Source organism: Lissotriton helveticus, chromosome 3_1 (assembly GCF_964261635.1).
Source record: "Lissotriton helveticus chromosome 3_1, aLisHel1.1, whole genome shotgun sequence".
Taxonomy (NCBI): Eukaryota; Metazoa; Chordata; class Amphibia; order Caudata; family Salamandridae; genus Lissotriton; species Lissotriton helveticus.
In genome coordinates, this window is record NC_136061.1 from 248,361,619 (window position 1) to 248,373,838 (window position 12,220).

The 12,220-nt window shown below is 40.0% G+C and overlaps 1 protein-coding gene across 12 annotated transcripts in view; it reads left to right on the plus strand.

Moving 5' to 3' along the window:
* MSI2 (musashi RNA binding protein 2) overlaps positions 1-12,220 on the plus strand; it is a 1,965,164-nt gene that overhangs the window by 5,684 nt on the left and 1,947,260 nt on the right. For all 12 annotated transcript variants that reach the window (XR_013608601.1, XM_078679738.1, XM_078679727.1 and 9 more), the window contains exon 5: positions 980-1,021. Coding sequence is in view for 11 of the 12 variants with exons in the window: in XM_078679738.1 (XP_078535864.1) it covers positions 980-1,021 (42 nt within the window). In the remaining variant the exon portion in view is untranslated. The remainder of the gene's footprint in view (positions 1-979; positions 1,022-12,220) is intronic.

The window sequence follows — 12,220 nt, forward strand, 5'->3', positions numbered from 1 at the left end:
AAAGTAGAACGGTTTTACCGAAATGATTGTTTATTTTTCAAATAAGAAAACCTCATAGGCTTAAACAAAGTAGCAAAGTGAGGCTAGCAAAGGGTTGTTTTGAGATGACTAGCTTCTTTTAGAAGCATGACCTCACTGTTTTAATTGCATCGTCTTTTCAACAGTTGGTGTGCATACATTAATCTGGACAGCTGAGATCTTTTTGAATCTGTACTTCAACATAGATTTCACAGCAATACATTTACTTAAATCTATCCTCCCCTCATCACCATTAGACCCCCCACACTTTTTTGCCACCCACTCCCCATTCTTTATACTTTTCACCTTTGTTTAATATTCTGAATTATTTTATTTCTTGCAACCCACATATAGTTCCCTTCCCAAAAATCGTCCTTTTCCACTTCTTTGCTTTTATGCAGTGCTTTAAAACGAGATTTGTTTTCTTCTTCCCTATTATGTTGGTTGCTATTGCTAGTCTTTCGAGGAGTGTTTATCCAAAGCACTATGAATTATCATTTAGCTAACTCGATTATAAGTTAAAGCATAAATGTCTGCATCATCTGCTGGTGCCTCAAATAACCCAAAAAGTAATCTTTAAAGAAATTACATTTCTGTTAACCTGTGTTTTGGTTCTGTTTCTAACATGCATGCGAATGTGTAGGTTGAGGTTTCATGTGGTGTTTTCGGTACTGGGTATTGAAGCAAAGGCAAGTAAATGCTTTTTTGTCTGTTTTTAGCTTTGGAGCTCAAACATCTGCTCTAAATAGAGATACACTTTCTAATACAAATATCAGAGTCTCTTGTATACTAAGGAACTTGTGTGCTCTACTAAAAAGGCTATTTATTGCAGATCGTTTTTTATTTGCGTCCACAATACTGTATTAAAACCTTGACAAATAAGAGATTTTCATTGTGACTCAAAACAGTGGCTGACTTTTTTCTTCATTCTTTTCTTCCCCCCCCCTTCTTCCACGTCCAGATTGACCCAAAAGTTGCATTTCCACGAAGGGCACAGCCTAAGGTAAGTCACAAATCGATAATAGGATATTCGGCGCACACAGAGCCATTGTTGCCAGGCAGTTCAGGTTTCGAACTGGAAATTGGCAAAGAAAGCTTTTAGAGCCAAAGTGCATGGTGTTTTGAGAGTATCTGCACATGGCTGGGAATGTACTGGCGAGATGCTTTGCACTGTATTTTATGTATTATTTAACCCTCTCGTTGCAGAGGCCCATGCTGTGTTGTAGACCTGTTAAATGCTTTAAAATCATTCTTTTTGGTGGGGGCAGTGGGGTATGATGCGATTCAATCTACCACCTCCCTAAAAAAAAATACAGAAGGAAAGGTCCAGGTACACAGTCACTATATCTGTCACTAAGAAGTTTGATGTTATTCATTTACCAGGTTGGTGTCGGTCTTGTTGAACCTCTTTAGTTTTGCTTTTCCTATACTGTTGGGAGTAGTAGAGTTTTGAGGGCTGTTGACGCATAGGTGGTTTGTACCTTGATAGAGCACATTGGGAACACATGCAGTAATCAGTAGATTTATTTCCCGTATTGTCTAGTATGGACGCTTGCGGATGAAGGACTTTTAACATGGCTGGACTGTTTGTCATACCTGGACTGTTTATCGTACCCGAGTGGGCTGTGTCATCTTGGGTCCTGATGTTGCCTTACACCAGGCTTTCACTTTAGAAGATATGTATTTGTGCAAAGCTTATCTGCTGGTGTTCAGTTCAAGAATTGCAGGAAACTAGCTTCTTCTAGCTACGGTTTTGTCTTTTTTTGCGTTCACTTATTTTTGAAGTACATGCTTGGTTCTTTTGGTAACATGCGTTTTTTTTTATTTAGCATGATTTTGAAACCATTACAGATAAGTCATATATATGGTTGAATGTCAGATGGTCGATGTGAGATTTAATTAGTTTCTTCCACACTCTACTAAATTGTTTGAGACTGGGCGAATCTCATTATGTTCCAAAACTGGTATTGTCAAAATACTGGCTCAATGCAAGGAGCAGTGATGTGTGTTCATCATATGTTTTAAATTGATGCTATGTCCTTTCTCTCCAAAAAGATCCTTTCCAAATTCTGAGGATGGATATGGCTGCCTCTACAGTTTACCAAGATCTCGCTTGTACTTTATTCTTATCCTGTCCATTGATAGGTCCAGCCAGCAACCAGATTAGTGGTGTGCTGACTTCTTAAGTCTTTAGTCAGGCATATGCATAGGCTCCAAACAGGGTGGTTGACATGGAGAACCCTAATCAAGGGGCCACTGTCGTCTCTGTCTCAAGTTCGGTCGCACCAGCAATTATGCAGCACTAGAAGGTGCTCTGTTGTTCTTGCTGAGCAATCTGAAAATTGACTTTGGGATGAAAAATCCATATCGTTTCATTTATGTGAGTTTTCAGCTACAAATAAAGCTCTAGTTACACTGAAAACATTTCCATGAATAACATTAATAATATATTTTAACGTTTCATTCGTTTGAAATTAGTCCAATCAGGGATCAGTACTTTGTACAAATAATTTTTTTTAAAAACATATCACCCAACTTTAGCAAGAGAGTAAGAAGCTCCCAGTGGAAAACCTTTTCTGTTGGAACTGGGTGAAAAAAAGTCGAGTCACAGCCAAGCCAAGGGTCTGGCATGGCTTGTAGAATACGAGCCAACCTGTGAACATGGTCGGCATGTAAATTGAGCAACATAAGTCATGAAAAATATGGTCACATCAACAATAAAAAGTGTATTTCTTTAACTTGAGGGGTTTATTCTAAGTACATCCATTTATGTTACTGCATTGAGAGGCATTTAAATGAAAATGATAGTTTTTAAACATGGTTAGAAACCTTCATATCTCCCTATTGATGTCCATGCCAGTAGGAACTAGGAGGCAAGTCAGGTGTCATGCGTCCCCTATATGTGTCCTAGATTTGTATTCTGCATGCTGCTGCATTGTAGTCAAACAAGTAAAGCACAAGTAGTGTTTGTACAGTGCACTCCCTGAGATCACATATGAGAAGGAGCCTCTGTTGACTCTTTGGGCAAGTGGGGAATCTGGGATTGCTCCCCGGTTTACTGGATTCACACTGTGCACTTCAGCCACTAGATGGGTATCTCTCTCCTCTCTACATTAAAGCCGACAGCTTTGTTTTTAATTCTATATGCGCGAGGTCTGAGCGGTAGTGGCAAGCCAAGGCACATGAACGCTCGGCTCGTTTTGGGCTCGAGGGTCTAAGAGGATTTTGAGTGGGGCCAGAGCCAGGCAGCAGTTACGAACCTTCAGTGGATAATCCACTTCTATTTCTTGTTCCTGGGTACAGCGGGAGACGGGTGTGCACCAATTTGGAATTGTCTTAATCCATGAACGCCAGTCCCACACCATGCGAATACAAAGGTGGCAGAGCCACTGAACGTATAGAAGGGGAGAAAGAGAACCTAATAATTTCCAAGAATACTGATCCCTCTTCAGAGGAAGTGCACTCAGCTCCGAGAGCGGCAGTGTGTTGAAAGGCGCGTAATCGCACCTGCGAGGCGACACGAATGATGCTTCTGTGGGTATTCATGTGCAGCCTTTTGAAGTGCTGCATATGGAAAACAGGGCAGCTTCTCATTCAGTTTGAAAAAAAAATCCTCCCAGCCCTCCCTGTTTATGCCCACCCATCGCAAGAAATGAGTTAAACCTTTTTTCCCGTGGGGCTTCTTAAGCTTCAGCTAATATTAATTAGGGGAGAAAGAGGGTTGGTTTATTTTTGTGCTCGGCAAGGAGCTTGTGTTTTAGCTGCAGGATTATGTTTGTGGATTAGTGTTGCATTTCAAACATTGCATCCTTTAAAGATACAGTCTACCTTTTCTTCCGGTGCGTTTCTGGCAAATAAGGCACGTTGGGAATGTACATTGTATTTAAAGGTCTCGACGCAGCGTATGTTTTGTGTTTCTTTGCGTCCTAGCCGCTGTCAGCCATGCTCTGTTTAGATGGCATCGTCGCTTTGGTTGATCTATTGTTAAGTTATAACTCAGTCTACAGAAGTCGTTGTCAAAATGCAGGGTTGTTCATGTATGGAACATTTCGACTTGCTCCCATTATTTATTTATTTATTTATATATATATATATATATATATATATATATATATTTTTTTTTTTGATTCTGCAGCCCACGATTTGTCCATTATTTTGCGTCTCCGTTATTATTGGGTTAACTTAGATTAATTACAAAGTGAACCAGTTGGCCCATATATTGGTACCCCTCTCCCCCAAAACTTGTTATTGCTATTGCTTTAAGTGTGTCTGTGATGTATATTTTTTCCACGTCACAGTGACGTTCTTTTCAATATTTTTGAAAATATTTTATTCATTTGGCACAGTTGTAAAATAATGTTGCAGTGCTGTAATTCCAGTGTACTCTATTATGTGGGAAAGATCCTGTTTCAGTGAAAATAAAATCCTGTTGTGGTTTTTAAAATGCTTGGAGTGAAAATGGCAAGGCTACCCCCGTACGGGTCAAAAGCTGTCTATGCTGCAGAGGACACTGAGCCGCGGTGCAATGCCCTTCACATTGAACATTTCAAGTACCGAAGAAATGATGAAAGTAAGGCAGGTCTGTTAGGCGCTTCAAAGGATCCCTTTTATTGTGAAAGGAAATGAGCATAAGTGACTTGACCCTGGCCAGACCCTGCAACGTCTCAGACCCACGTCAGTTTCCCCTCCATTCTCAATTGGCTTCTGTTGTGTTGCGCCCTTAAGCTTGCTCTCTTACATCAATATCACGGAGCTGAGTTCGAAACTAAGGGGGCTCCCAGGAGAATACATAGTGCATCCTTTCTTTTGGACAGTCCGGCGCACATCAGATCTTGTATGTTGCTTATGTCCCAGTACTCCTGCAGCTCCTAGAAGATTTCTGGAGCTGATCATCAGGCTTATTTCCCTGATGCTGCTGGATGGCGTTATATGCAATGTATCGCAAATTGAGCTCCTGGCGCAACCCTCACTAGCTGTCTTTTTCATTGCTTTAATAATGCTTGTCGTACCTTCTCGCCCTTCTGTTTAAGGAACCAGCATTTTTATTTTATTCATTTGTTACTACTTGTAGCTGTGAGGGCTGTGGTGCCTAGAAGTACAGTGATGCTTCCATGACATCTTCTGTAGTATACTGTCCAGGGTTTGAGGAAGCCACTACGTTTTGAGGGCAGGCGCAGGGTGCTTTATGTATTTGGGTGTAAAGTATTAGCGGCAGAAGATCACTGCTTGTACTTGTCTTTTTAGCTTGCCAATAAGCATGTTCTTTATGATTATTGAGGCCTAAGTGAGTGCTTTCATGCTGACAGGAATCCTTATGCTAAGTCCTGTTTGAATGACCAAAAAGGTTATACCATTTATTCTGGACCGCTGAAGAATGTATTACATTTCCAGTGGTGCCAGAAAATGTTTATTTGATTTTAGTTTTTCTGTTTGCACGTTTGCCAGACCTTTGAAGTTCCTAGGCTGTGTTGTCCAGAACCTATTCTGAAGGCACTAAGAGGTGTCCAGTTCTTGAGCAGACTTCTGCACTCCAAAAACGAAATTAAGTGGGTCTGTGATGGCATTATGTAATGAAGAATGTACGTTTATGCTACGAACTTAAGTTGCTGTGTGAATGGCGTGCATGGGGGTTAAGCTGGTGGATTGATATCCGAGTCGAAAAGCTACCGTCTGATGAGTAATTAGGTGTATATATTATATGATGTACAGTGGTCCTCTCTATAACCCCATCAAGGAATTCTGATGACAAAATAATCATGGAGCCACACATGAAATGATTTCTTAATGTCACCAGTGCCTTGAGACGGCATTATAGGAACTTCATACGGCACTACAGAATATGTATATGTTAATGATGAGTGTGTACATGCATGCTATCCAATATTGTACATGCATGCTATCCAATATTGTACGTGATGTTGGCCATTCAGGTGTTTATAAACTGGGCTGCATTTAAAAAAAATAAAAAATAAAAAAAAAAGTTATTTTTACTTGTCATGGCAGCGTCTTTATCCCTTTCTGATTAGAGGGCCACATAGATTCTGCATCATGGGCATTTAACAAAGAGTGAAAGGAAAGCAAGCTGTTAATCCTATGATTTTGTGTTCATACCTTCTAGTAGTGTTATGCTGTTGGTACAGTAGACTCCCTTAGAAAGTGGTTAGTCTGACAGATGCACTGCTAAGGAGAGAGAGAATGACTGCGAGAATTAACTACGTTGCAAGATAGCCTACAATGGTACATTCCAGCATACCTAAATAATTTTATATTTATGGTTCATTTTATTTAATTATTGTCAAATATGGCTTCTGTTAATAGAAAGCATGACTTCAAGAGGAGAACGAGCCATAATCAAGAATAGATTTCATGTCCGTGGTTCTATTATAGTTAATGCATCATAGAAATAAAAAAAATGTTTTGACCTGTTTTTAATTAGCCTTTAAATCTTGCTGGATTTTTAAATTGGTCAGTTCATTCCTCCCGGTTGAGCACTAAAACGTTGAACATTTAAATTGAAGTTCAGCTGCCGGTTATAGACTGGTTTATGCCTGGCCTATGGAGATTAATGACTGTTAATTAATAAAGTGTGTTGTTTTGAGTCGGGAGATGGCTAAAGAGCCTTGGCTCATCTGCAATCCTTTTCTGCAGTTCTCCCATCAGGGGATTTGAGAGAGAAAGACAGACAGACTCACTCACTCACACTCTCCCCTCGTTTGGAGGAAAGGGAGTCTTTCGATTGAATAGTAATAGAGTAGTGTTACTCTGGGCTTATGTGCTTTTACTGTGCACTCCGTTTTCCGGCTCTGTATGCTGCACGTTTTGCTTCTTAGATGTACTTTATTTCGGTGGGCTTTAAATTGGCATTCGGTATTCCGGATTCCCAACCTGGTGACTTCCAAGTGTGATTACAGTCTGCTGTCAGCCAGTGTCTGTAATGATCACTGCCTGTCCTCCGTGAGATGATTTTAACCTTTTAAACTAGTTTATTTTCGCTTTACCACGCAACATTCCCAACTAGAGATTGAGATGTCTTACCCTCTGTCGGCCCGCTTGCTTTGGGTACCAGCTGGTTCAGGAAAAAGGTGTGAGGCTTTTGGTAAGCCAAGTTTTGATGGCGTTGGGTGCAGATTTTAATACAATTTGAAACAAGATTAACTATGACTGGAGCACTTCAAGCAGCAATCTAATAAGTCTATCAACTTGTTGACCGACGCCTTTGGTTTGTTATGCTGTCACTACTTGCAAGGCTTCTGTTATTCAATAGAAGTCGAGACCTTTATTATGAGACGTGTGCATGGATGTTCATCGCAGCAAAGTGCTTAAGCTACCAGTTTTCAGTGATTATTTATTTCATCGTTAGTGATTTATTTGGTCAGCACAATGTATGGAGGTGAAATGTTATTTATATGCACATATACAGAGTTATAATTTCTTTTGTATATGAACATTGATAAAAAAACGCAATGCACACTATCACTTGTAGTAATAGATTTCTATCCACCCTATAATAAATCAATCAAAATAACAATACATTTTTAGTACTGTCAGCTGTGACCTTCTGAGTAAATTAAGTTATGTGGACTGAAACGGCACCCTGCATCTGAAAACTTTGTCAGGCATTTTACTGTCCTATTAACTGCTGATAATTTTGATTATGCTGTGTGGATTCTTCTCCTGATCAGGTGCTATTTACATTGCTTGTCTATTTAAAATAAAAAACATTTTGCATCAGCTTGGACTTCAGCTGAGAACACACTTGCTGAAGCACATTCCAAAATAATAATGAAACATATTTGTCCTTCGTCTTATGGCACGTTTGACACCTCTTCACTGCTGCATTGAGCAAATTGATCTCCATTTTTAGAGTAGGACAGCCAATTTAATTCCTAGCGACGGTCATGAACTACATTATACTGTGTCTCAAAATTATTTTAAGCACTTGAAATAAATAGGGCTAGAGCTGTTAGGATGGAGAAGACGGGTGACCATGCTGTCACATTATGTTTATCTAACAAAACAACAATGCCAATACTGATATAGATAATTCAAATACACAAATATCTATCCAAATCAAGAAAACAAATTCAAGAATGGGGATTGCTACTCAATAGCATTTTATTCAAATTTTACAAAGGATTTATTTCAACATTTAATACATAGTACCATTTTTTTTTTTTTATATGACAAACAACTGGGACATTTAGGCATTAACCAAACACTCAATCTTTCATACAAGATTTCAAGCATATCACAAGCAATCATATCACATTCATACACTCTGAGGGGTGAATAAAGTAACACAATTAAGAAACAATTAAGGAAAACCCAAGGCGGGGGGGAGGAAGAGAAGGGCAAAAAGCAACCAAGGTCTGCGAGTGGTTTCAAAGAACAATAGAACAAACTATTTTTTAATAGTACATTCCTGTATCTCTAGCATATTGGTTGAGACTAATTTCAAATTAGTACTGCAAGGTCTGGGCATCCAAATAGCTGAACCCGGAGCTAGATTATGTACATTACCTTGCAGTACTAATTTGAAATTAGTCTCAACCAATATGCTCGAGATACAGGAATGTACTATTAAAAAATAGTTTGTTCTATTGTTCTTTGAAACCACTCGCAGACCTTGGTTGCTTTTTGCCCTTCTCTTCCTCCCCCCCCGCCTTGGGTTTTCCTTAATTGTTTCTTTAATTGTGTTACTTTATTCTCCCCTCCGAGTGTATGAATGTGATATGGTTGCTTGTGATATGCTTGAAATCTTGTATGAAAGATTGAGTGTTTGGTTAATGCCTAAATGTCCCAGTTGTTTGTCATATAAAAAAAAATTTGTACTATGTATTAAATGTTGAAATAAATCCTTTGTAAAATTTAAATAAAATGCTATTGAGTAGCAATCCCCATTCTTGAATTTGTTTTCTTGATTTGGATAGATATTTGTGTATTTGAATTATCTATATCAGTATTGGCATTGTTGTTTTGTTAGATAATTATCCGGCTCAGCCTTACTGATTAGAGCCAGCCCCCAGTTGTTTATTGTCACATTATGTTGGGAACAATAACGGCATTCCTGTGGCTGAGGCACATGAATTATGAGGGTGCCCTATAACAAGCTGCTTTTGACCTGCATTGCAGTCAGTAGAACCATAATGCAAACTGAGGTGTCCCATAACCATCCTGTTTCTCTGGGTCTAGATCTACAATAAAATGTGGTTAAAAGAAGAGATCATTGTCTTAATTGACATTTACATTTACATTTAACTAATGGAATTCTTAGAGCTAGGGTTTTTCTGACCAGAAAGCAAATTATTTGGCACCTGCATGTTTATGTTCCAAGGGATATCTCAGTGCTGCTTTGTAATTGACGAGACAAGAGAAACTCTAGAACAACCATGTTTTCAGCCATGTTTTTAAATTGTTGAAATTGGAACCGGAATGGATATGCAGAGGGGGGGGGGGGTATTCCAATGAAATGACGCTAGATGGCAAAAAGCCTTGTCCCCAAATTTAACAGTACATATGCAGGGGATCTGCAACAAAACTTTATTACAAGATCTTAGCTGTCTGGTGGGCCTATAAATATTACAATTTTGTTGCAAGTGCATGAGCCGGTCCTGATACAAGGCCTTATAGGTTAGGCAACACCGCTTTAAAAAATTGCACGTTTCATTATTGGCCCCTAGTACAGAGTTTTAAGGATTGGAGCTGAAGGTGACCGGCCTGTCCTAGTGCATATTAATCTGGCAGCAGTATTTTGCACCACCTGCAGTTTGGCCACCAAAGTATTAGCGGACACCAAACAATGCATTGCCATATTCCAAGCGACAGATAATCCATGCCTGCGCTAATGTTTTCCTGGAGGTGGAAGTCCGCAATGGGAAAACTTTTTTTAGCAATTTCATTGTGGCAAATCACATACCAAATGTTGTGTTGGCATTCTCTCTCTTAGATCACTCCCGGTCAAATTTTACTCCAAAGTTCCTAACTACCTGCTTAGGAAGGGGAGCAGAATTGAGATCGGAGGACCACCAATCTGGTGACCACAATACCTGTGCTTTTCCAAACAGTCCGATCTTAGATTTGTTGCTGTTTAACTGGAGACAATTTGAAGTCATTCAGTTACCTTATTCTTTCATACAATGTGTGAATTGGTGCTGCATCTGGTTTGACCCCGGTCTGAAAGAAATAAGGAACTGAGTGTCATCTGTATATGACACCTACTCCACTCCGCAGGCCCTTGCATGGGCTAGAGGGTCACATATATGTTGAATAGTGTAGGACTCAAACAAGAGCATAGGGGGACTCCTTTATTGACTAACCTTTTCCTAGATTTAAAAGGTTTCAAACACTTGTTGGGAACAATTGTCAAGGAAATGTGACATTACTACAAAAACACGATGGTCCAGTGTCTAGTGAAACAAATTAATTGGCCTAGGGAAAGAATTGTCAACAATTAAAAACATTTTTTTAAAAAGTTGGAAAAATAGTGAGCAAAGTGTACCTTTATTATGTTTGCCTTGCATCGTGCTTTCTTCTGTGTGAAGTTTGGTGTGCAAGTCATCATTATTGAGTGCCAATTCACATTCTAAAATATAAATCAACTGTCCTCACCTAAACACAATAACGTTGACGTTCACTGACTGAAAATATTTTGAGAGACGCAGATTACTGGATGAACTTTTTGAAATGACGCCCATCTTCTTGCCCAAAAAAATAAAGTACATATTCCTGTGAAGGTAGTGGGATAACAAAGGCTACACTGCTGACTTGTAACCTCAGAAATAAGTTTAACCAGGCAGTACGTGATCAGCCTGTCTTTCATTTCTCTGGCTGTGTCATGTAAGCACATTATGGAAAGAGATCAAATGGACCGTGTGAAGGAGGTGCAATGCAGCCTGGCATAAGTGAGGAGGCGGCAGCCGAGTGGACGAAGGAACAGAGAGCCCAAAAGAGTGCTCTAAAGAAAAATTGAGTTTTAAAAGAAGGAAGGGGGCGTTTAAAAAAAAAAAGAAAAAAAATAAAATATATATATATATAGTGTAACTTCATTAATACTTTCGTTGTCAAACTAATGCTTATGGGTTTTAGGTCTCTTTTGACCTGCTTTAGTTTCTCCAGTTGAACATTATTTTGACCTTGACTATATTTTCATGGATGTACGTAGACTGCTGATCGAATAGAGTTCGTCTAGCGAAAGCTGCGCTAGCTCTGATCCGAAGCGAGTCTGATCTTGGTCAGGTGGTGGTCCCCACAGTGTTCCTCGTGACCTGAAACCATTTTGGATTTCATTCCGGTGCAGTGCAGTGGCTTTGTACTTGCAGTACTGTCTGAGGGTCTAGAGGCCTGAAATCCCCCGAAGCATGTGCACCTGTCTACCCAAGGGGGAGCCGCAAGGCTCTGGGAGGGCGCTCATTCCCCACCGTTGTCAGAGAGGGAACTCTCTCCTGTCTGACTGAGATGTGCACCAGCCTCCCAACGATTCTGACCTTCCTGCAGGACTTCTTCTGTTTCCTGCTTCATCCCTCCATGCTACTTCGGTCTTTCCCCTGCTAGTGTGCTGAACATCTTTTTTATGGTATGGTGTATGAACATTGCTGGATACCAAGCTCTATCTGTCGATTTCTGTGCCAGGACTACAGATTTGTTTGTTATTTTCTTTTTTTTAAATAATGTAAAACTTACATTGTTGGCACTAACCCATACAATTGACGATCTTGTAATCTGTTCTTTGTGTTTTGTTGAGAGCAGAATTCTGATTCGATTTGGCCTGGCCAATGCCAGCCGGCGCTTCCTCTTCTGTCCTGGCCAGGTGCAGGCATCACGTGAGTGATCGCTCTGCTCATTTCTTTGACGTTAATGCACTTGCTCTGCCAGTTCCCCGCATTGTTCTGTGTAGCAGTGTTTGTGTTAAATACTTTCATAATAACCCACCTGGGTTCTTAAGCCTTCTCCTTGGACTTCATTACCTGTGTGGGCAGGTTGCTACGCCCTACAAAGAGCAAGAAAAGGCAGGTTACAGCGGCGCAAAATTTATTCCCTTTTTCGGAGGCTCACTGCTGGCCTGTGTGCAGTTGACTGGAGTGTAGTTCTGTGCGTGGTGTGCCTCCCTGAATGAAGGCTGGGGGAACTTTCAACTTGTGTATGAACTAATTTACTGATTGCTGCTGGACGTCTAAGTTTGCGTTGTGATTGTCCTTAATCAACG